Here is a 24,377-nt window from a genome sequence, read left to right as displayed (position 1 = left end):
ATGGTTGTAAGCTGCCCTGAGCCTGCTTGCGGGATAGGGCGGGATATAAATCCAAAAATTAAATAAGTCCCAAGTTATTTAATAGGTCTTATTCCCAGGCTAGTGTTTTTAGGACTGTGATATAAGGATGTTTGCATGGCATCAAATCCAGATGGCTGTAAAAGAGCTTCCTCACCAATAAGAGAGCTCCCATAGAGCAGAATGAGACATACCCTGGTTCACATGCAACTGTCGTTTTCCATCGGCAGCAGGCACACCATGTGTTAGATGCAGAGAGGAGAGGGGAGGGAAGTGCAAGTCATTCCTCCTGTGAACAGTGAGGTTGCAGATGTTTGGTGCATACTCAGGGCTCTGAGCCCCCATCCTTCTGCTCGCATTGAGCAGAGTGGTTTAGCTTCATTGGTTCCTCAGCTGTGGATATCCCACTGGGCTTTGTGACTAGTTCTGGCTAGCTGGGATTGTGTGAGGTGGAGTGGACTCAGGGCACCTGTCTCTCTGCTCACACTGGGCTGCTGGTTGCCTTGCCATAATATCCCCTTTCTCATACTTATTTCTGAACACCTCTGTGAGTTTGATGCCTCTAGGTCCATTCGACACACTCCTGAATCTGCGGCTGTGAATTCCCGAGAGAGCACTTCCCTGGGATACCTGCTTTAGGGGGCTGTAACTCAACCCTTCTAAATCGAATCCTTACCTCCCTTGGAGGGCAGGTAGAGGAGAGTCAGCTGGAGACTTGCTGTGAGTCTGGCATTGCTAGCCCACAGGGGGGTGTTCTGTTGCATCACAAACCTCATGCAATGAACCTGTCCTGTAAATTGGAAGGTCTGTGAAAGTTCATGGTTTGTGTGTCCCCAGGACCTGAAATGAACCTCCATTTTCCTGGTTCATGCCCATCCCTAGTTATAGTGCTTGAAATATTTAGAGTTAACATTTAGATCAAGATGGGTAGCAGTGTTAGTCCGTCTATAGCAGTTGAGAAGCTTAAGAGTCCAGTAGTTCCTTAGAGAGACTAACAAAAATTGTGGTAGGATATGAGCTTTTGTGAGTCACTGCTCAGTACTCATACCCTATTTCAATTTTTGTTATTATTTAAGTTTCAGCATTTGACATTTAGTCCCAATTTAGAACTTAATTCAGTATTTTATATATTCTGGGTTCCATATAATTTTCAGAAATGGTAGTGATTCCACATAGGCAGTGAAGCCTTGTTGGGGTATTAATTTTGGTTATGCTAATGTTTCTGAACAAGAGTAAATATACATTTAATACGTATTTTATTTTTCCACAGTTGGGTTAACAATTTTGGACATGAAGGGCTTGGGCTTCTGTTGGATGTTCTTGAGAAACTCCTGGACAAGAGACAGTAAGTACAGAAATTACAAGAAAGGTGGGGATAAAATATAGCATTTAATAAAATGCTTTTGTTTGACATTGGTTTTCCTGTTAAAGGCAAGAAGCTATCGACAAGAAGAATCAGTATAAACTTATACAGTGCCTCAAAGCATTTATGAATAATAAGGTAAGACTTTCAGTTCCTTCTGGTTTTTACTTTGGCCAAGCTCAGTCTATCCAGTCATAACTGACTATGTCTTAAAGAAATTATTGCAATAAGGAAATGGACATTGCATCTTCTTAGCCTGTTCTATGTCATTTGCTGCTTCTGTTAGAAGAGACAATTAGTTTGGGGTTGCTTCATTGACTCAGAAGAGTATAAAAGTTTGGAGAATTATTTTGTATGTTTTGAGTTTCCAGTATTCCACAGGGCATGAAAAGGTTATAGTATCTTATTGAAAACTGTTTTCTGCATACAAAGAAAGACACATTTAAAAACAAAATTGGAAGTAGTTGCTTATAAAATAAATTGAGTAGTCTTTGTGTTCAAAGAAGCTCAGCAATAACAGCATCAGTTTGCTTAACCTCTTTTTTCATATCTGCATTTGATAAGAAAGTTTATCTGTTTAAAACCTGAATTTGAAATAGGGAGTGTCAGTGGCAACCAAAGTTGGTTGTGGACTGAGGCTCTTGTTTAAAGTGTTGATAGAAATAGGACCTTTTAGAATAATAGGTCCATATGTCAATTTGACTGGAATTATTTTTGCAACAAGAATAGGAACCAGGTGTAATGGAATTTGAATTTGAATTCTGTGGACCACACCCAGCAAACAGGGTTTCTGATGAACTTCCAAGACATATGTCTCTGAACCATAGGAAAGAATGATTTTCTTTCTGTGAAAATGCTGTGATGGATCCAAGTCTGTGTATGTGAAGATGAAAATGCTATGTGTTGTCTAAAATATCAAAGATAAATAACATTTCTTTAAATCTTAAGGCTTCTGTTTGGTGTGTGCAACCCCCCCCCCACCCCCAACAACACCAGGGTCTGTGTTTTCTTTTAATTGTCTTTTGCAAGCCTTGCTGCGAGTGAACTCTGAAGTGACAAGTTCACCTAGAAGGTGTTTAAAAGGAAGACAGTCCCTTTAAACACACCTATTTGGCAGTCCCGAAAAATCCCAAATATTTTCAAGCTTGGACATTTTAGGTAGCTTTAGACAATGCTGAGCTTTATATTAGGTTGAAAAAATAACCAGAAAATACCAATAAGGTATTTTCCAGGTATTTTTTGGCTCAGTATTGCTGAATGCACACCCCTAGCTTTTGTATTTAACACAAGTAAACTAAAAAGTAAAGTTAAACAACATACATAATTCAAGAAAATAAACAAAAAAAATGGGAGAGGTAATGTAACAAGTTTTTATTCTCCTTTCACCACACATTGCCCAGCACAGTGGAACTGGGTCTGAGACAACGTCTATAGTCCCTTTGCATGAGCTGGTGAGTTGATTGGCCTCTGTCAAACCAGTTTGAGCTCAGGGGCTATAGTGAGTTCATATAGTCAGTGGGTGCAAAAAGACCTGTTAAGCATGTATTTTGTGAAATGGCTGCCAGAAAATCCATTTGCGTGTCATCTCTGTCCAGCCAACAGGCCAGAGGAACCTGTGGGATCCTGTTGGCTGAGGCAACACAATGCACTGAGTTCTTTAAGCTGTGAGGGAAATACCTCCTGGAAGACCAATTCCTCCTCTACTCCCAGGTCCTTGATAGAAAGGTAGCAACTGGAACATGGCTTGTTTCTCTTATGCCTAACTGATAGTACTAGACTCCAGCCTTCTCCTTGCTGTCCATTGCTGCTGTTTGTCAACAATATGTGGGCAGTCTACATGGGCTGGCTCTCTGTTGTTGCAGGGGATTGGGGGAAGAGAATGCTTTTATAAATTCAGCATTTTCCATCGTGTCTTGTGGGCGTCTCCAAACCCCCAGAACACAGGAATGTCTTCCTGGCTTATCCCTCCCCCTTTCCCTGTCCTACCTATTCACAGTAAATTTGCTTTGAAAATAAGGAGAAGGATGGGACAAAAAAGAAACTAGAACACCAACCTCCCTTTAATAGGCAGCCATTCTACCCCAGGCTATAGGCATCCCTTTGGCTTTTCCTTTCTCCTCTAGATACCAGGGAGATGTGGCCTCCCTGACTATTTAACAGTCAAGCAGTTAACTTGAGGCTGTTGAAGAATAGTAGATTGAATAGTAGTTTTTTAAAAGCAGATGATTAATATATGAAATAAGTGTTGCATACTTTCCTGCAATATTCACAGAAACCTTACATTTTCTTGATACAATGGAAGTCAGAGCAGAATATCGTATACATAACAGTGAATCCTATTGTATCTTGTACCAACAATGCAATCCTAAATGGAGTTAAGCCCTTCCAAGTTTCTTGAAGTCAGTATGTTTGGGATTACACTGAAAACTATTTAACATGATGTGGGTAGTAAGGCTGAGGAATAACCATTATATAATACTGTGGAAAAATTCAAGTTGAAGAAATATTAATTTTAATTATTTTTGTCTTTCCTTTTTTGAGGCCAGAATTATATTTGCAGGACCTAAAATGGAGGTGGGGGTGAGGGTGGGGGTCGATTTAGATTCATTCAAGTGCAACAGATGAAATATTTCAGTTACTTTGCTATTGACTTTTTCAATATGTTAGTCATTTTGGAAAGGTCTCTTGTTTGATAACAGAAAATAATTTTTTTGTTGCTGGATGAGTCATTTGATTTGAGTATAGGCTGAAAGTTGCTTTTAGTATATATTTGTGAAGCCATTTTGAAATTTTAACATGTTTAAAACTAGGTCATGCCAAAGACTGGTTACTTTTGTTTTAAAAATAGCAATGATTTAAGACTGGCACCCTGAAATATGCTTTCGACAGTCTTGACCACTCTCATGGGAAGCATCCCATAGCAAATTAACTGTATTTGTTTGTTTGTTTGTTTTAAAGTATGGACTGCAAAGAATTCTAGGAGATGAAAGAAGCCTTTTGCTATTAGCCAGAGCAATTGATCCAAAGCAACCAAACATGATGACTGAAACTGTAAAAATACTTTCTGCCATTTGTATCATTGGAGAGGAAAATATGTAAGTAATACGCTATAAAGTTTTCTTAGCTAATGAGTTGGTCAGTCTAAAGTGGATTAATTTTCCATTTGGATGTGCATCTACATTTCTTTTTCTGCCCATTGCATTTCATTGTCAGAGAGAGATTTCAGGTGCCTTTCTGTGATGGTTTATCATCTCCTATTCCTTTTCTTGATTTATTGTGAATTACGTGTGGCTTGTGTTACATTGAGGAGACTGTCATTGTCTCAGTGCAATGAAAGAAAGGATGGAAAATGAGCAGAATTGTCATAGGATAGGCATAAATTAGATCCCATGACAGAAGTTTGTTGGGGAAGGTGAACTCTGAAAAGGGAATTGTGCATATGGCGATATGACATAGAAAAAGCAGCCCTGAGTCATACGCTGGAGTTAACTTATATAATTGGCCTGTTGAATGTATACTTTCAATCTGTACTACAGGTTTTGCACTTGTTTGCATCCTTGCTCTCAGACTTCTCTACCCCCGCAGCCCAAGAGGAGAGAGACAAAAATGCTTTTAAGAAAGGAAGTTGCAATTATGAATCATTTCACAGATTCTGAACCTTAAGTTATATATATAAAACATTAAACATTTCTGTTTCAGCCTGGATAAAATTTTAGGAGCCATAACAATTGCAGCAGAGAGAAACAATGGAGAACGTTTCTCTAACATTGTGGAGGGGCTTGAAAATCATGAAGCTTTGCAGTTACAGGTGAGGTTCTTTGGGTTTTCAACTTGAAATGTTTGCTCTCTTGCTTTTTAATTCACAATATTTTTATATTGTGTAATAAGTAATTGCAGAAAATGATTTAGTGCGTATAGTAAAGGGGCAAGTATATGTTTGTGTGCGTATGAAGCAGCAGAACATGTTAAGGGACTAGTGCTTCAGGATTCTTTTCTGCAGAACATTGTAACTTCCTGGAGATCTGTTTTGTTTTATTTGAAAACTAGGAATAAGGCCCGTTGTGAAGAAAAAAATACAATGGGTTCTAGAAAGGGGCTTTGGGCAAGTGCCCCCCCTTGCTGTGTTTCCACCCACCTAAGTGAAGGCATTCACTCCCCACCCCCTAGCTTAATGAGAGCTATCTCTGACTTCTGGAGAGCAATTGTAATTCTGAATGATCTCCAGCCCTCACCTGGAAATTGGCAGCAGTGGGTCCCTAGGAGAAAATGGCCGGTTTGGAGAGCGGTGTCTATGGCATTGTATCTGTCTGAGGTCCCACTGCTCCTCAAACACTACCCTCTCCAGGTTCTACCCCTTAAATCTTCAGGAATTTCCTAACCTGTAGTTGGCAACCCTATCTCCTTTCCTTTATATGCCCCTCTGAGTTCAGCTTTCCATCGCCTCCCCCTCCCTGCATCCTCTACCTAGGAAAAGGATAGTCTTTGCCACAGTGAGGGGGGGGACCAAAACAGTTTATATCATTTTCCTCTCCTGCCTTTGATCTGCACAACAACCCTGTGATGTAGGATAGGCTGAAAGTCTTTGAATGGTCTGAAATCACCCAGTCAGCTTACACAGCAAGAACCTGAGTCTGGCAGACCCTGCTCTGAAGCCCTAACTTCTATCCCTTCTTCATACTCCACCTCAGAATCTCCAGCAGTTTTCCACCAACCTAGAACTGGCAGCCCTAATCAGGATTGGCCCCAGTATGTTCTTTTCAGAGGCCTTTAGGGATACCTTTCAGACCAACACTGTCTCTCTGATAATGTTATTGGTCTTAAACACTGGACTTCAATCTCTTTCTGTCTCTCTTTCCCTCCCTATCTTTCTCTCTGTATCTGTTCTGCTGCTATGGGATGCAACCCCCCCCCTCCCTGGTCTCTGGTTGTTTCCCTTCCAGGAGAGGATAGGGAGGAGCCCTCAGCCAATCAGGGGAAGATTTTCTCTGGCTCTTTCCCTCCTCCTCCCTCCCTCAGCCAATTGAGGGAAGAGTTTCTTTCTCATCACTGCAAAGCAGTTCGTCAGGTGGCTCAGCCAGTGGGAGAGTAGGGAGAGACAGAGACTGCGAGAACAAAGGTTGGTTGTCTTCTACTGACAGAATCAGCTTGACTGGTTAGCAACAGCCACTCAGGTGGGAGAGAGGAGCAAACTCAACTAATGGCATACAAGTACTCTTGATTGATGGTTCGATGGGCCAAAGGTTGATGGAGTGCACCCCCAACCAATGGGAGAGCTCCATTTTGCCAAAACAAAAGGGCTTTTGTATCTATAGAATAATATTCCTACAGAACCTCCTAGGGCCATTTTTTCTGTCCATAAATATAGTGTTAGAAATTTGGGAAAGAATTTTGATGTTCAGTGACCAGTAGTTCTGAGGAACATAAATAAGATATTGAAATGGCTAGAATTTTACTCTACTAATACATGGCTGTTGTTTCACCATGAAAATAGTGGCTTTGTGGTACCCTTAATCATGGAAAGAAAGAACCCCTCTCATATTCTGCACAAATGACAATGAATTTAGGAATACATTCTTCAGTAGAGAATTATTTAAATACAGTAATTGTACCACATATGACTCAGCTTTCAATGTCATTGAAATCCGTATTGTATCTGTAAAGCTGTATTGGTACACAAATATGTATATCGTGCTCCTGCATGGATTTTGTGTGGATCGCAACCCCTGGATCTGCATGATGCAAATTGCATCTACTAAAGGACATTTAAAGAAAGGTGGTGCCATTTTCTTTGTCTGTGTTATAGGTTACTTCAGGATGTTGTTGTGCCAGAAATTTCTTTTTTTTTAGGTGAATAACCTACTTTGGAGCAAAGTTGAGTGCAAACAAGAATCCTATAATAGGTACTCTATCTACTGTGTGAGGTGTTCCTCCCCCCCCCCCCCAATTGTGTATTCCCTTTGAATCATGACAGGGATCAAATCATCTTGGAATACTACCTTGTGAATGAGATAATGATTGAGTTCATGACTTCTGCCCTGTAAGGTTAAGGCCATAAGACAAGAATCATTTCTGTAATCTTGACATGACAATATGAAAACTTTGAGCTGTAGAAGAGCCAAAAGAGAAGATTATGTTCCTTAAAAGGTCAAGGTTATACTGCAGTGACATCCCTTTTCTATGATGAATGCAAGCAGTGTTATGAACACTGTAATTGCCAGGTCTGTTTTCTGTAGACAGTGAGGATCTAAAACAAAACTTACTTTTATTACAACCTGATGCTAAAATCTCTAGGTAAATAGAAGTGATGAATGAAAATGTCATGGGAAGATCAAAAAAAAAAATCAAGAAGTTTCCTGAGAAGTAAATACAGTGAAATGGTATCCTAGGTACCTGCTTAGACTAATATTTGGTGACTTGAACTAAGGTCGAAACTAACATTACATGAGATATCCATTATTGGATCTCGAGCACCTGAAAGCAGCCATAGGTCAGTTTGAACTGAATTGGAGTGATCATTCTGGGGAAAAGAGCATATAATCCTTCCCCATATTTTCCAAAACTAAATTGTGCCTCTTCTTGTCTTCTCTTCACCCTTCCTTCTCAATGGTGTTTATGCAGTTGGGCAAAGAAAAAAGGTAACATAGTTTTGTCAGAACCTCCACATGACATATTTGTGTACTACTCTTGGGCTAAACAGTGTCATTTCTAATTGTATTTGGAGGATTCAGGAACATGTTTTCTGCATTATCTTAAAAACACACTAGAGAGAGCCATGCTGTTTAGTGCTGTGCTCTTTTGGAAACCATGCAACTCCCACCAAGTGTTAGAATGCTTACTGCAGCTTCTACTATCTAGACTTTATTGTTGGAGAAGTATAATTTCCCAAATCTTAAAGTGTATGGTTCTTCACCAGGAATTTGTTCAGGCGTCTTTTCCTTCAACATGTGTAGTGGGGTATCCCAGGCAATGTTCCCTCTAATTTCATTTCATTTCACATTTTACTTGTATCCCGCCCTCCCCGCCGAAGCGGCTCAGGGCGGCTAACAACAGAAACTTAATACATACAATGTACAATAAATAACACTTTAACTACAATTGATTAAAATCTATTAAAATTCTAAAAACAAGGCCATTAGTATATTGGTGCTATAATCGTTTGCAAGTTTACTTAACAGTTTAGCAGTTTCAGTCGGTGAATGCCATTCGGAACAAGATGGTCTTGCAGGCCCTGCGGAACTGTTCAAAGTCCCACAGGGCCTGCATTTCTTCTGGAAGCTGATTCCACAGCTGTGGAGCCATAGCAGAGAAAGCCGGAGTACGGGTGCTCTGGAGTTTTACCTCTTTTGGCCCGGGAATAGTCAGCAGGTTCTTCCCTGCTGACCTCAGTGCTCTCTGGGGTTCATATGGGGAGAGACAGTCCCTAAGGTAGGCAGGTCCTCGGCCATATAGGGCTTTAAAGGTAATAACCAGCACTTTGTAACGAATCCGGTATGTAACTGGCAGCCAGTGCAGTTCACGCAGCCCCGGCTGTATGTGCTCCCACTTTGGGAGCCCCAGCAACAGTCTGGCAGCCGCGTTCTGCACTAGCTGCAGCTTTCGGGTTCGGCACAGAGGCAGCCTCATGTAGAGGGCATTACAGTAGTCTAGTCTCGAGGTGACCGTTGCATGGATCACTGTTGCCAGGTCCCGACGCTCTAGGAAGGGGGTCAACTGCCTTGCCCGCCTCAAATGAAAAAAGGCTGACTTGGCAGTGGCTGCTATCTGGGCCTCCATTGATAATGAAGGCTCCAGTAGAACTCCCAGGCTTCTGGCTCGGCGTGCCACTTTCAGCGGTGCCCCGTCGAAGACCGGGAGAGGTATTTCCCCTCCCAGAGCGCCCCGACCCAAGCAAAGGACCTCTGTCTTCGCCGGATTCAGTTTCAGCCCGCTCAGCCTTAACGAAGTTGCCACGGCCTGCAGTGCCAGGTCCAAGTTCTCTGGGGCACAGCCAGGCCATCCATCCATTAGTAGATAGAGCTGGGTGTCATCTGCATACTGGTGACACCCAAGCCCATTCCTCCTGGCAATCTGGGCAAGGGGGAGCATATAGATATTAAATAGCATCGGCGAGAGAACTGCTCCCTGAGGCACCCCACAATGTAGTGTGCGTCTCTGGGAGAGCTCACCCCCGATTGCCACCCTTTGTCCCCGATCCTCAAGAAAGGAGGAAAGCCATTGTAAGGCTGACCCCCTGACCCCAACATCGGCGAGGCGGCGGGTCAGCAGCCGATGATCGACCGTGTCGAACGCGGCCGACAGGTCTAACAACATCAGCACCATTAGGGTTTGTAGAATCTTTCGGGATCAAGTGCCGTGTTCTACTGGAGAAAGTTTTCCTTCCAGACGTTTCGTTCTCAGTTGCGGAGAACATCCTCAGTGGCGTTGCAGCCGGAGCAGGCGCTCAGACCTTCTTGGCTGCTGTGCACAGCAGCCAAGAAGGTCTGAGCGCCTGCTCCGGCTGCAACGCCACTGAGGATGTTCTCCGCAGCTGAAAACGAAACGTCTGGAAGGAAAACTTTCTCCAGTAGAACACAGCACTTGATCCCAAAAGATTCTACAAACCCTAATGATGTTACCAGCCGTGAAAACCTGAAATCTTTGATAACATCAGCACCGCCACACCGCCTCGATCCAGATGCCAATATTTTTTCTCCCTACTGAGCAGAGCAGTTCACATCCTAAGCAGAATAGAACTGCTGTAATTGAGCCCCGTGGCGCAGAGTGGTAAAGTGGTAAAGCTGCAGTACTATAGTCGGAGCCCTCTGCTCACGACCTGAGTTCGATCCTAGTGGAAGCTGGTTCAGGTAGCCGGCTCCAGGTTGACTCAGCCTTCCATCCTTCCGAGGTTGGTAAAATGAGGACCCAGCTTGCTGGGGAGAAAGTGTAGCTGACTGTGGAAGGCAATGGCAAACCATCCCGTAAAGTCTGCCGTGAAAACGTTGTGAAAGCAATTTCACCCCAGAGTCGAAAATGACTGGTGCTTGCACCTTTACCTTTTTAGTCTTAAAATGGGCAATGGGCCATGCAAGACCCTGCATGTCTCCAGATTGCTGCTGAGTGGGGCTTCCTGTGTTAATGAGTTGCTGTTCATGTGCACAGCTTAGAGGGGACAGTGATCCCAGGGAAAGGGCAAGAACTGGATAGAAGTCAAAAACAAAGAATAGCCAAACAATATTTTACTTCCGTTGCAGGACGTGATGCATCTAAATCTCAAGGGCATTATCTTGCTCAGGTGATAAACTCAGTTGTATATTGGTGTCACAGAAAGTCTCTCTTTTGTGATCTCTGATCCGGGCTCCTTGACTGAATGTACAGCTACAAGACTCATTAACTTATTCTTGACCGGATCCTGCCTCCAAGTTGTCTTTACCCACATTAATACACGCAATTAAATCAGAATTTCTTCTGGCAAAAACAGTCACAGCAGATGGCACCTTTTCTCCCTATTAATTTCTGATTGGACATGTACTTTGGCTTGTTTAGTCATGTTAGAGTCATAACAAAACAAGGATAATTCAGGCCAGCATGACCACACTGTCCCTGGCATTACCTTATTTTAGCTTATGGCAACCCAATCTCATTGCCCTCTTCTAGTATGTCCTAATTTCATGTATGATTTGCATCATTATTTAAGCTTAAATGGAAGGAAGTGGCTGTTGCAAAAATATATCTTTATTTGATGCTTGTACATTCCTTCCCATCAGAAACTACAGTTCAGTATTTAATTTATATCCCATCCTTCCCAAAACAGGCTCAAGGTGGGTAGCATCATATTTATTAAAAAAAAAAGTTAATACATAATCATTAAAAAAGCAACAGTTAATTAAAAGGTAGATGTAGAAATAGATATAACAATTCAGAATCCCCCCAGACGCTGGACAGGTGGTAGTGGGAGTTGCACCAGCAAATGTCATGTTAGGACTCTACATGGGTGAATGGTCAGTGCAGCTTCTATAAAGAGATGGTAAATAATTGACTGTTGACTAGTGACTTGTTTCAAATGTAATTTGTTGTTAACCCTTTTAACTAAGCCTGTTTCTTTCTTGGCCTTGTTTTGGTCTCTCTTAGTGGTTAGCAGCACCATCTCCATTACCAGTCTGCTCTCTGCTGCACAAACAGCAGCAAACGTTCCTCATTTAAATATATAGAGCTTGGTCCAAGTGGGGACTATATTAATGGTAGTATAGGCTGTGGTTAAATATCTCACTGCCTTCTGTAAAATAATATAGTCAAATAATGCATTTTCTTGTTTAATAATGATTTTTTTTGCAATGTTTATTACTTCTGTGCATTGAGAATGCTGATTCTAATAAGCTTCTTTTACCATAATTTCTAATTACAGGCAGCCTGTATGCAGTTCATAAATGCCCTTGTCACTTCTCCTGAAGATCTTGATTTTAGGATACACTTGAGAAATGAATTCTTGCGCTGTGGGCTAAAGAAAATATTGCCAGTAAGTTATATGCAGAAACTGCTAATGTGCTGAATGCCGTGATAGCTCTTCTTTTTGGTTATAAATCTTTGACAAGTTGTGCATGTTGTAACCAAGTTTGACTTCATTTTTAAATAATCTTTAATAACTGTGAAATGAGAGCAAAACTTGCAAGCTTTATGAATGTACATTAAGGGAAATTTTTCTGCATTTCTTCAGTAATTGTTAGCTATATTTATTAATATTTAGCATTTAGAACATTTATTTGTATGAGCCAATGAAGTTTATAGCGTTCTTGATTTGTGACATGGGGGAACTGCTAAAAGTCCACCAATTCGCTGCATGGACCATTTTTCAGTCTGAACTACTCACATTAAAACAACCTGCCAGGTGTGACAAGATAAAGTATCACAGCATTTTACAACGGTTATAAATACAGAAAAGCTTTGTTATCCAACAGCTGATTATCCAGAATGCTCAGACAACTAGCATCACCTAGACTGCTTGTCTGCCTTCTATGTAGGACATGTCCCTGACTTGAGGGAAAGTCTTGCCAGATGTGGGAACTGGCACTGCAGCATTCCCAACAGTGCTGCTGAATGAGTATATTGGAAGTGGGTGAATAACTGGAACATCACAACATAGAAAGCCTATCTCCAGTCAGCAGCCACCTAACTTTTGAGGGGGTTGTGTGTCTCTGAAAATTATTCTGGAGGGTGTTGCTATTTTAGGAAAAGCTCATCCTTCATATACTCTAGTTCACTGCCAGTCTACTCCAAGGTTGTAACCAAGTTTGACTTCATTTTTAAATAATCTTTAATAACTGTAAAATGAGAGCGAAACTTGCAAGCTTTATGGATGTACATTAAGGGAATTTTTCTGCATTTCTTCACTAATTGTTAGCTATATATATTAATATTTAGCATTTAGGACATTTATTTGTATGAGGTTACAACAGTCTACTTGCAACGAAGTGAGATTGGGGGGAAGGGCTCACGGGGGGAAAAGGCCTCAGATACAACTGATTGCACGCTATGCCTGAGGTACTCCTAAAGTAACTCTGTGGAACTCAGCCATTTCTTTTGCTAATGTGTCTCAATAAAAACCATAGACTACATTCACCAGTAACTTGGTTCACTTTTACCTCTTCTCCTTTAATATAAAATTAGAATTATTTCAGTTGTATCACATGTTCTAAAGACCCACTGGTATTCAAATGACTGTTGATTATATCCGTCTTATATTTATGAAGGAAAACTGAATCTGGGTTCTGTTTTGCTGCAAAAATAAACATATTGCTGAAAATGCAGTTCTCCAATGACTTAAGCTTGGTTATTGAGGAACACCTGAAGCTGTATAATACAGAAGCAAAACTGACTTATCACACACAAGTGCTCATTGCAACATCAGCCTTTTGCATTTTAACATGTGGCTATAATTTTTCACAGCACTCTGCCACAATACTAAGCTCTTGGCATTTGATCAAGCAAATGCTGTAACTGTAATATGTTGCAGTTGGGAGATCTGAAATTTTATCACCTATTTTTCTTAGAAGCTCTAGTGTGTTAAAATATTATGGCCATAATTCCCAGGTGAATTATTTTACTCTCAAACTAGGAAATACATTAGTTCTTGATTTAACTGGTATGACCCTCCTGAAGAGTTGTTTGTGCAGACATCAGGCTGGATTTGAACATGGAAGCAAAATTATTCTGCAAGGCGATTGTATCATTATTTCTGAAAACAGAGCCTCTGTAGCTTATTCTTTTGGGCCACTGGTGGTTAACCTCACTAGTCAGTTAGCTTCCTAAAGCTGGTTACTGTACCCATGAGAAAACAGGCTCAGGCCTTCACATATCTTCGGGATGCAGTATGTCTGCTTCATGTTTTCCCCTCAGTTTTTATATATGTAGTTGCCAGATTTCCATCAAGACTTTGCATTGACCTTCAGCTTCTCTTATTATTCTTTCAGAAAGTTGTATGGACTAAAATGTTCAGCACACCATTGTGTGACGTGAAAATACTTCATTGTTTGCAAACTGTTTTCTCTCTCTGTTTGTTTGGCTGTTGTCTCAATATGCAGTTTTGTGTTTCAAAAATGGTGACCTACCATGTTGTCTTAAGAGATTTGTGATGCTCAGTATAGTCACATCAAATCAGAACTGAGAACAAAACTTTTTATACTAAATAAAACATGCATTTGCTCACTTTTCCAGCTGGGGCATATTTATATGAGAGACAGTGTAGGGGGAAAAAATCATCTGAAAATATAGAATAACCATTCTCCTTCAGTGATGGAAGCCATCCGAATTGATTAAGTCATGCTTTTGCTTGCTCAGGTAGGGCTATGCACATTTTGTGTGGCTCCCTATGGGAGAGATTACCAGCTCACCCTCCAGTTTGAATAGCCCTGCTGCTTAGGTAGAAGGCTAGAGCTCTGCTTCAAACCATAACCTAAGGGAAAGAGCAATCAGGGGGGAAAAGGTAGAAAAAACTTTTAAAAGGTAGAAAGTCACCTTATTAGATTAGTAAGGAAGCAGAGACTGTCTCACTAACCTGTTTAAAAGAAAGACATTGACTTGCATGGAAGCATGGAGGTGGAACAGGATTCAGCTGGATTAGTTCTCACTGTGCCGGCAACAAAGAAATCAACAGTGGTGGCCACAAAAAGAAAGGAAATGTGGGAGGGTCACCCCCCTGCACTGAAACTTTGGCAAGTGGGGGTGGGGCAATGGTAGAGAACCTCCTCGAGGTGGCAGGTCTAGCCAAGAGGAAGAAGGAAACACAAATGAGGCTCCCTACCACAACCCAGGCTTCAGAAAGTGGGAATAACATCCTGCAGGCAGCAAGGATGGAAGCACGTGGGGAGTAACCCAAGGCTTGTAACCCCTTTCACCTCCAGAAAGTGGGGATAACATCCTGCAGGCAGCAAGGATGGAAACACACGGGGAGTAACCCAAGATTTGTAACTCACTTTACACCTTCTCTCCCCTTACCCTCATCAGCCAGATGCTCAACAGAATCAGGAGTGAAGAGGTGGAAGTAATATTTGTTACCCATTCTAGCTGAGACATCTATGGTTCTCAGACCTAGTACAGATGTCAATTGCCCCATCATGGGGTTTGCCAGTCAGGCCGAACCTCATTCATCAGGGGGACCATTTGACATCCAGACTCCTCCTTGCTACAGCTGACAGCCCAGAAGTTGAAAGGGCAGACTTAAAGGCCCAGGGTTTTGACAGCCAGATAACTGAGGTTAGGGGAAAAATTAGGTTCGTGGAAGTTCATGATTTGTGAATTTCACGAACCACAATTTTCTTGGACTTTTCCAGTTTACACAACAGTTTGTGGTTTGTGAGATCCTTGGGGACACAGAAGTGGACTCATCCCACTTTCGGATTGCACTTCAGTGCAACACCTACTACAATCCAGAAGCTCACTGAGCTCACTGGCATCATGCCACAGTGGTGGCACGATCCAAAAGTAGGCTCAGGAAGCATAAGCAGGCATAAGGCCCGCATAAGCTGGATGTGTGCACGGCTCTGTGCATCTACCTGGATAAGACAGCTACATTCAGGCTTTCAGTCAAATTGTTTGTCCCCCATTTAGATGCCTCCTGAGTTCACTCCCCACAGACTGCCCCAGTGAACCAAACTGACCACCTAAAAGAAGTTGGGTCAGTGGAAATAGCAAATGCATGGACTGAGCAAATGGACCACAAATGGGTCTATGACTCATTTTGGTTCATGGATAGTCCATACCCATCCCTAGTAGATGTTATGCTACAGTTCAGAAGCCAGCCATGAGGCAGATTTATAACTGTATGTGGTGGCCATTCAAAATATGAGCCACTGACAAAAAAGTTGGACACTCTGCGTCTGTCCTATAAAGACATTATGGCCTTCCTATTTGATGGATGGAAGCAAGGTCTCAAACCAAATACATTAAAAGGGCAAGTAGGAGACTGTAACTCCTGCCTAGGAGCCTCAAGGAGTTATCCACAAACGCACACATAGACAATTCATCATTCAGCAAGGCAACTAGTGCACCTGTCCAACATCCTTTCCTTACGTAGTATCTCAATGAATCTGCAGGTGATCCTAAAACCACCTTTTGAACTGCTAATATCAACAGAGCTTAGGTTCCTGTCATGGAAGGTTGCGTCCTTTATTGCAGTGATGTCTGTGACAAGAGTGTCAGAACTGGCAGCATTGTCCTCCAGAAGAGAATTTTGTATGTTTCAGAAAGATTCAATGACCTTAAGAACCTACCCCCCAAAGTTAGCTTAGCATTCCACTTGGACCAACCACTGGTTTTACCTTCCTTCTTTCCTAAACCGACGTATCTGAAGGCCTGTATAAGCTGGATGTGTGCACAGCTCTGTGCATTTACCTGGATGAGACAGCTACATTTAGGCTTTCAGTTGAATTGTTTGTCCCCCCAACACATAAAATTTGAAAAAAAAAAATGGGTAGCAAAAGCCACCATTATTTCATAGGTAAAACAGTGCTTCTTCAGGGCATACAAAGTGCAAGGACTGATGTTGCCCAAAGCTGTCACTGCACAATTGACCAGGGCAGCAGCAGCCACCACAGTGGAAGAGATTTGCAGAACTGCCATGTGGGCATCCTTTTTGACATTTGTCAAACACTGTAGGATAAACCAGGGGTGGCCAAACTGTGGCTCGGGAGCCATATGTGGCTTTTTCACAAATATTGTATGACTCTTGAAACCCCCACTGCCCTGTCAGCTGGCTTGGAGAAGACATTTCTCACTTTAAATCACTTTTCCAAGCCAAGCCAGCCAGCAGCTTGGAGCATTTAAAGTTAAAGCTGCTTTCTTTCCATTTATCTCTTCCTCCTCCCCATCTTCCTTCCTGTCTTCCTGCCTTTCTGCCTGCCTGCCTGCTTGCTCGCTCTCAAACATCTTACATTCACATCCTGCAGCTCTCAAATGTCTGACATTTATTCTATGTGGCTCTTATGTTAACCAAGTTTGGCCACTCCCGGGATAGACCAAGTGACATCAGCGGAAGCAGCCTTTGGTAGAAGGGTTCTGCAAGAAGTAGTGGGGACCCATAGGCAAGGGGAGAGTGCCCACCCAGAAGTACAGCTTGGGTAAAGCTAACTAGTTTGGATGACTTCCCTTACTGAAGAAGAATTAAACATCAGAACCTACCTGATAAAAGAAAAGAAGGGGTGGAGATGAAGAAAGACACATAGAAAACATATGCTGCGGAGCTTGAACGTAATTAGAGGGTCAGCCACTGATCTCTCCTATAGGGAGCCATTCAAAATTTGCATAGCCCTACTGAGTGAGCAGAGACATAACCTAACCAATTTGGATGTCTGACCCAATGAAGAGAAGAAACCTTTAGATGGGTTCCAATGTTTCATCTACTGTAATGCTAAAACTTTGACTAAAATATGTCAAATTAAATGCCCTGTTTTTTACTACAAAATGATCACTGAGTGGAAAATGGGAATTACATATTTTCCTCTGCAACCCAACAGGACAGAAAAAGCTGGTTCCCATTTTTCCATTCAATTTTGAAAAAAAAAATATGTTGGATATTTGGTACAACGCCATCTCCTTAGTGTTCAGTTTCATACCTTTATTGGGTAATATGAAATCCAATCAGGATAACAAATTAATAGTCAAGATTATTTCCTAACCTTTGGCATAATTTAGTTTTTAATTTGAATGTTCAGTTAGGGATTCACATTTTAATAAAGGAATACAGAAGTGTAAAGGGGAGGTTGCTAGGTGAGTGTGGATAATCACTGGCTTACTCATTTAATAAAGCAGGGAATGAGTAGGTCTGATCAATTACACAGTGGTGTTGGGGACAGCTGTTGCACAGCCAACCTTATAGTGGAGCATCGTGACTGAGAGATGTTCACCCTTAATTAAATCTTTTATTATATAAGTGTAGATGGAGCCTTTTGTTTTGCATCAGATAACTATAAATGACTATAACTTGGTTTTAAGTAAAATTGTAAGAGATGTTGAAGTAAACCTTTTATTTAAAAAGTCATAATATGCTTTATTAAACATAGTGTTACTAAGCATAGAACTAAATTGAGTTCTTAGATTTATAATTGGAATTATGTACATTTTTGTGGAAACTGGCAGAAGTATGTTCCTGTCTTCTAAAGTGAGGCCCAGTTCAGGTATCTTGCCAAACTATGGCTTAATTCAGCTAGATGTGTGATTGTCTGAACATAAGTCACTGCACTAACTGTGGTTAGATAGGATCTGTGAAACCTCTATCTGAAGCAAGGATCTGAAGTTGTATTCTTACCATAATGAATCTTAATTTTTAGGACTACCCAATGTTTTTACTATTACTAGAAAAAGAACAGTTGGTGTTTCTGATGTGGATTTCCAGGTTCACCAGAATCGATCTCATACTTGAATTCAATGAGTTTTCTTGACAGGTTTCTAGTTTTGGTTTGTTTTTTTTAATTGTAGGTAGTTGTAAAAGTACCAACTTTGATTTTATAAGATATTGATTCCAAACTTTTTATGATTTATACTATCCTGTACAAAGTTAATGGTTTGATGATTTAGATATAATTACGTTGTATGGGACAAGTTTGCCTTTCCTGTTTATATTTTTGCATATCTTTCTGTATCTTGAAAATAAAATGTTACTTAAGTGATCTAGTTACATAGATAAGTAACAACATTTTTATATTCTCGATATGCAAATCCAGTACTACTCATTACTGTGAGCTCTGTTCTTTGTGGCTAATTGTGGGCTCCACATTGCTAACATTTTTGTTATAGACGCCACGCCGGGTCGTCCTACTTCTCCTTCTGTAATCGTCTTTGAATGTCCTCCCTTGTGATTATCGAATGTCTTTTGAAACCTACGAGATAAATGGGAACATAGTAAAAGAACTTCAAGGTGATATATTAATCCCAACAATCTCTAGTGTGGCATGCTATAAAAGATTTGGATTTTTTTTTTTTACAAAACCAACATTGATGCATGTGTTTTTTATGTGTTACAGATAATCATTGCTGTAGTCATACTTAGGGCAAAACAGTTTTATGTAAATGTAACAGTGCTATATAAGGAGAAACTTGAAATCCACAAAGTGTGTGCTTAAACAGTACATATGGTATAAATTCCTGGATATGTTTATAATCAGATACTGAAGCTGGTTAAAATCAGCTGCCAGACTGAACACAACTTCTTAACAATCAAAAACTTACCTTTGACCTTTAAGAGGAGGTGATGTATAGGAAAGGGCATGAATATAAAGTCATCATGAAAATCACCCAGTTTGAGGTTCACAAGCTAAGGGTTGTGCAATCATGTCTGCAGTGAACCTCCCCTGAGCCTCCATGGTTTTCATGGAGGTTTGCACAGCGGACATGCTGTCGCCGATGATTCATCAAAGCACAAAGGGGATGGATGTCTGCATCCCTGGAAACACCAGTAGTGGCCTCTAAAGCACCAATGGTGGCTGTCAACAAGAGAGCTCCCATTCTGCTCTGTGGGAGCAGAATGGATATATATCCCCAGCTCACATGCAGCTGTTTTTACTTTGCAGCAAGCAGTTACGCAGGGAGAGAGAGAGAGTTAGAGGCAGAGGGGAAAGGGAACTGGAAATAATTCCTCAGCATGGACAGTGGGTTGATGTTTACTCATGGCTCTGAAGCACCAAGCAGAGGGACTCAGCCAAAGGCTTCCTTGGCTAAGGACCCACACTCCCCCAGTGGGATTTTTGAACCCTCATTTTCTTCTGCACCTTCTGCCCTTTGGATCCTCAGATCCTTGACTTCTGAGACTCTGGGCAACCCCCCCTTGACAGCATCAGCAGCCCTTTCTCTGCCTGCCCCTTGTTCTGATTTTTCAGCTTTCCAACCCCCCGCTCTCTTTCAGGTCCCCCCCTTTTGCTCTTTGGACCCTAAGATCCATGCCTCTGGGGACCCTACCACGGGGCTTAACATCATCAGATCCCCTGCTGTGCCTGCCCCTCATTTTGATTTTGGCAGGTAGAGGAGAGTCAGCTGGAGACTCGCTGTGAGTTTGGCATCTCTAGCCTGTAGGGGGGCCGTTCTGTGGCATCATGAATCTCACGAAATTAACTCGTTTGGTAAATGGAAAGGTTCATGAAGGTTTGTTGTTCGTAAAACTATGAACCAGGACAAACCTCCATTTTCCTAGTTCATGCCCATACCTAGTAATGTATTTGTACCACATAATCAAAATCACTTAAAGCTTATTAATTCCTTTTAAACCATTATTTCATATATTCAGCCAGGATGTTAAACGAAGGGACAAATCTAGATACGTTTTCTGCTCTTTTTATTTGCCAGTGCAAAGTGGGAAATTTCTAATCCATATTAATAAAAGAAGCCAGTTATTGTGGATTAATACAACACAAAGTCTTACATGTGTGCCTTCAGATTGCCAGACTTTCCACTGGAAATTATCCTCATTTCTATAATGGGATGCATCCAGAACAAATATTTATTTGTGATGGTTTGAGAAATGCTTTTATTACAGCCAGGCCAGTTCAGAATGCTAAATACCATCAACACCATTCTAAATTTGATCTGTTAGTCAGAAGATCGGTGTTCTGAACTAGTGTAATCTAAATTTTAAAGAGGAAAAACTGGGGCAAGGTCAGTGTTGGGATGTGTTAATGTAGCAAGGTGCTACAGCATAAAAAAATAAAGATGCAGTGTATGACTGCTCTGCTTTTGAAGATAATATTTTAGCACAGTGTTTTAGTGCATGGTTTTCTGTGGAATATGCATGACCAAAATTCTTAATTCTTTAACTGGCATACACTGGATTATATATTTGTGAGAGTGAGAGCAGAGTAGAGAAGCAGTTTAAATAGAATTTTCAGTACGCCATACTTGGGACTGTTGTGCTTGAATATATCAATGTGAAATTATCACTATTAAAATGTAGTTAATGTTATGAACATGTGACAAAAATCTGTTGTAACTGCATGTATCTGTTAAATGTTTTCTTGAATAATTGTTTTATTAGATTAAATTCTTTTATTTAGTTTAGAAAGACAGTAGTTATCAGAGGTAAAGGATAGATACTCTGGGTTTTTTCTTGTAACGCTATGATTTTGGCTATACAGTGTTACGTTTGAATTCCAGAAATTGCATAGCTGGTGGGTATCTTACTGTGAATTAAAATCTCAATCATATGTGTGCAGTGGATGGAAACACTATACAGTTGTGGTAATAACTATTTGAAATTTGGCATGTTTTTAATGTTTATACTCTATGCATAGAAGGTGTAGAAGTAGTTTTACGACATGAAGTGAAATATTTATCTCACTTAAAATTTATTTCCTGAAACAACAGGATCTAAAAGAAAAGGAGAATGAAGAGCTTGATATTCAGTTGAAAGTATTTGATGAAAACAAAGAAGAAGACTTAATTGAATTGGCCCATCGGCTCAATGATATCAAAGTTGAAATGGAATATCCTTTTTAAGAATGACATAATTTAAAGGAAATACTGACATTAGCAGTAAATTGGATAGTTTTTGAGATCAATATATGTTGATTACAAAACTTATGGTAAGTGAGGGAATTTAGGTGAGGTGAGTTAAAAACTTTCCAAGAATACTTGAAACGTTCTTTCTTGGTAGACAATATACAACAAAATTATGCAGTATTCTTTCAGTATACAACCTTTCTTTCATGATGATCAACCACTAAAGGTGTTAGAAACAGATGTTCACTGTTAAGTTAGAACTTTTAAGTTATAGGTGGGTGTTTCTGTTTTAGGGTGCTTATTTTAAAAAAAGATGATAAAGCATAGGGAGCCCTTGAAGGCTTGAGTAGTTTGTATGTGATGTTTAGCCCCACTCTTCCACCAGTTCTTCTTTGCATACTTTGACTTGCCAAGTCACAATACTTTGGTGACAGTAGAAATTACAACTGGCAAATTTTCCTTGTCATTTAAAATTATTACTATCAATAGATACAGAATCTGCCCACTATATAATTTTTGTATTGCTTATGTTCAGATTAGTATGTATTTTTTTAATCCTTTGAAATATTTCATGACACTAACATTGTTATACAAAGATATTGACCTCTGTGAGAGTCCAGTAAATATCTGACACCACAGGAAAAGACTGGCGGAGGGGGGGGGGGGAGGAAATCATTGTAACCTTGATTTCAAAGAGGGGTTTCCGGCTATCTTGTAAAAAGAGAAGTTGCTAATTTTATTTATTTTACAGTACTGAATACTGTGTGTATTCAACAAAACAAAAGTCTGAGTCCAGTGGCACTTTTAAGACCAACAGAGTTTTATTTCATGTGCGTATATATGTCTTCAGAAGAAACAAAATTTGTTCACAGTAAATAGAAATATTGTATATCCAATTCTAAACCTGGTCCCATTTAAATGCGGTGATCCCTGTATTGTTGCAAAAGCTGATAATGTAGCGCTGCTGGCCACAAAGTGGTTGGCTGACAGAATGAACGGGGGGGGGGGGAGATAGTACAACCCCCTGCAAATCATGTAAAGCTTCTGCTTGTCAAATGCCCAGATCAGAACTTTTTTTTACCATGCAGATGTGGGGACGCATAATGGGATCTCCTATGGGTAAAGAAGACATTTTTGGAAGTCCAAGGGAGCCCTCAGATGTACAGAAAAAAAATAATGTTTTTAAATAAAGCAGAGTTAACATTCCCCCCTCCCCCCGGTTAAATGGTGACATTTGTGCAAAATGTCTTTTGTGTAAGGAAAAAAACTCTGAAAATATGATGGAAAGCAATAGGAATAAAGTGAGGGGAGAGGAAAACTTGTTAGCAGGGAACTATTCAGGAGGAGGGTTGAAGGTAGGGAGAGTTAGGACGTTTGACAGGACTGAACAAGAGATGAGGAAGAGGGTGCCAGCATGGAGGATGATTTCTTCTTCATTGTGAGACCTAGAAGGTCCCATACTTGTTTTCCTTGCGTTCTGTCTAGTTCTGCTTATATGGCTATCGCCTTAAGAAGTTAGAACCAAAAAAATATTTTAAAAGACCTTAGTATTATTTCTCTTATATTTGATTATTGTGCATATGAATTTTGCCACTGAGAGGATGACTCAGTAATTTGCATCCAATAGTACCCATGACACCTAGGCTTGCCATTTAGGAATTCCATATTTTTAAGTAAAAGGGGGATTAAATTAGCCCTTGTTAAATATAGGGTACTCCATAATCATATGTTCAGTATTTTCAGTTTTATCATATGAGCAGCTGCATGTTCTACTAGAGTATGTTTCCATTGAGTTAACTTGGAATCCAGAAGCTTTATGTAAAGTGGATTCAATATGGCATTCTAACATAGTTAAGTCTAAAGTGGCCTTGGACAAGTTGAATAAGTTGTTTGGATTCTGGCCCACAAAAATGCAGAGTAATCTATTCCTGTGATCACTTGTTTATATTTTTTGTCATTTTCCTTGACAATCCTTGAACTGATGTGAATGAGGTCTACCACCTATTATATAACATGTTGAAAGACACAGCATCTGAAAATTATTTCTTATCCATTTTGCAACACTTTCTACTGATCAGGAATGATTATTATGTCCGGTAAGTCAGTTATGCCTTCAAAGGCAAACAAAATATGTTTGCAGTTGCTTAAATTTTTGATCATTAATACTTCTGTATGTGGAATGTTAACATGTTAAGAAAATGATATGTAACTGTTTCTGAAGGAGTAGTGGTCTGTGAAGATTTGTGCTGCTTCTGAATGTTCTAGTGTTTCAGTTTAAAATATTAATTAACATTTTAAAAACACATCTTTCCATCCCAAGAAATAATTTAGCAGTTTAGCACTCAATATAGTTCTAATTCTCAGCACCTCTTCTCATATTTCCCAACTTGAGTTTTTTGCCCAGTCTTTTATATTAAGTGATTGATCTTTTAAAATAGTTTTTACAGTCAGCTTCTAGCCTGAGAAAAGAGCTCCATGGTGCAGAGTGGTAAGCTGCAGTACTGCAGTCCAAGCTCTGCTCATGACCTGAGTTCGATCCCAGTGGCAGCTGGGTTCAGGTAGCTGGCTCATGGTTGGCTCAGCTTTACAACCTTTTGAGGTCGGTAAAATTACCCAGCTTGCTGGGGGTAAAGTATAAATGACTGGGGAAGGCAATGGCAAACCACCCTGTAAAAAGTCTGCCATGAAATGTTGTGAAAGCAACGCCACCCCAGAGTCGGAAATGACTGGCGCTTGCATAGGGGATTACCTTTACCTTTTTTTCTAGGCTGAGAACTTTTAAAGCTGCTTTTTGTTGTTTTTGTGTTCTTGCTGGATTTTAATGGTTGATTTTTATTGTTAATTGCCTGTATTATTTATATATTTAATATGTTCTACTATGTGAACTGCCTCAAGCAGGTTCTTGGAAGAAGTGGTATAGAAATTTTCTAGAAGTAGCATAGAAGTGTTCTAAATAAATGAATATTTTAGTCTAGGAATCATTGGGAAAGCTGCTGATATAATCAGAAAAGGGTAATGTGTGAATTGAATAACTGCTTAATTG

The 24,377-nt window shown here is 40.4% G+C and overlaps 1 protein-coding gene across 1 annotated transcript in view; it reads left to right on the top strand.

Annotated features, from left to right (window-relative positions):
• Window positions 1–24,377, top strand: part of DIAPH2 (diaphanous related formin 2) — a 446,439-nt gene that overhangs the window by 73,657 nt on the left and 348,405 nt on the right. The window contains exons 7-13 of the mRNA XM_060249401.1: window positions 1,289–1,363; window positions 1,450–1,519; window positions 4,340–4,476; window positions 5,081–5,189; window positions 11,763–11,873; window positions 21,200–21,318; window positions 23,314–23,430. Coding sequence (XP_060105384.1) covers window positions 1,289–1,363; window positions 1,450–1,519; window positions 4,340–4,476; window positions 5,081–5,189; window positions 11,763–11,873; window positions 21,200–21,318; window positions 23,314–23,430 — 738 coding nt within the window. The remainder of the gene's footprint in view (window positions 1–1,288; window positions 1,364–1,449; window positions 1,520–4,339; window positions 4,477–5,080; window positions 5,190–11,762; window positions 11,874–21,199; window positions 21,319–23,313; window positions 23,431–24,377) is intronic.

Source organism: Heteronotia binoei, chromosome 11 (genome assembly GCF_032191835.1).
Source record: "Heteronotia binoei isolate CCM8104 ecotype False Entrance Well chromosome 11, APGP_CSIRO_Hbin_v1, whole genome shotgun sequence".
Taxonomy (NCBI): Eukaryota; Metazoa; Chordata; class Lepidosauria; order Squamata; family Gekkonidae; genus Heteronotia; species Heteronotia binoei.
This window is presented reverse-complemented; position numbering and strand designations above follow the sequence as displayed.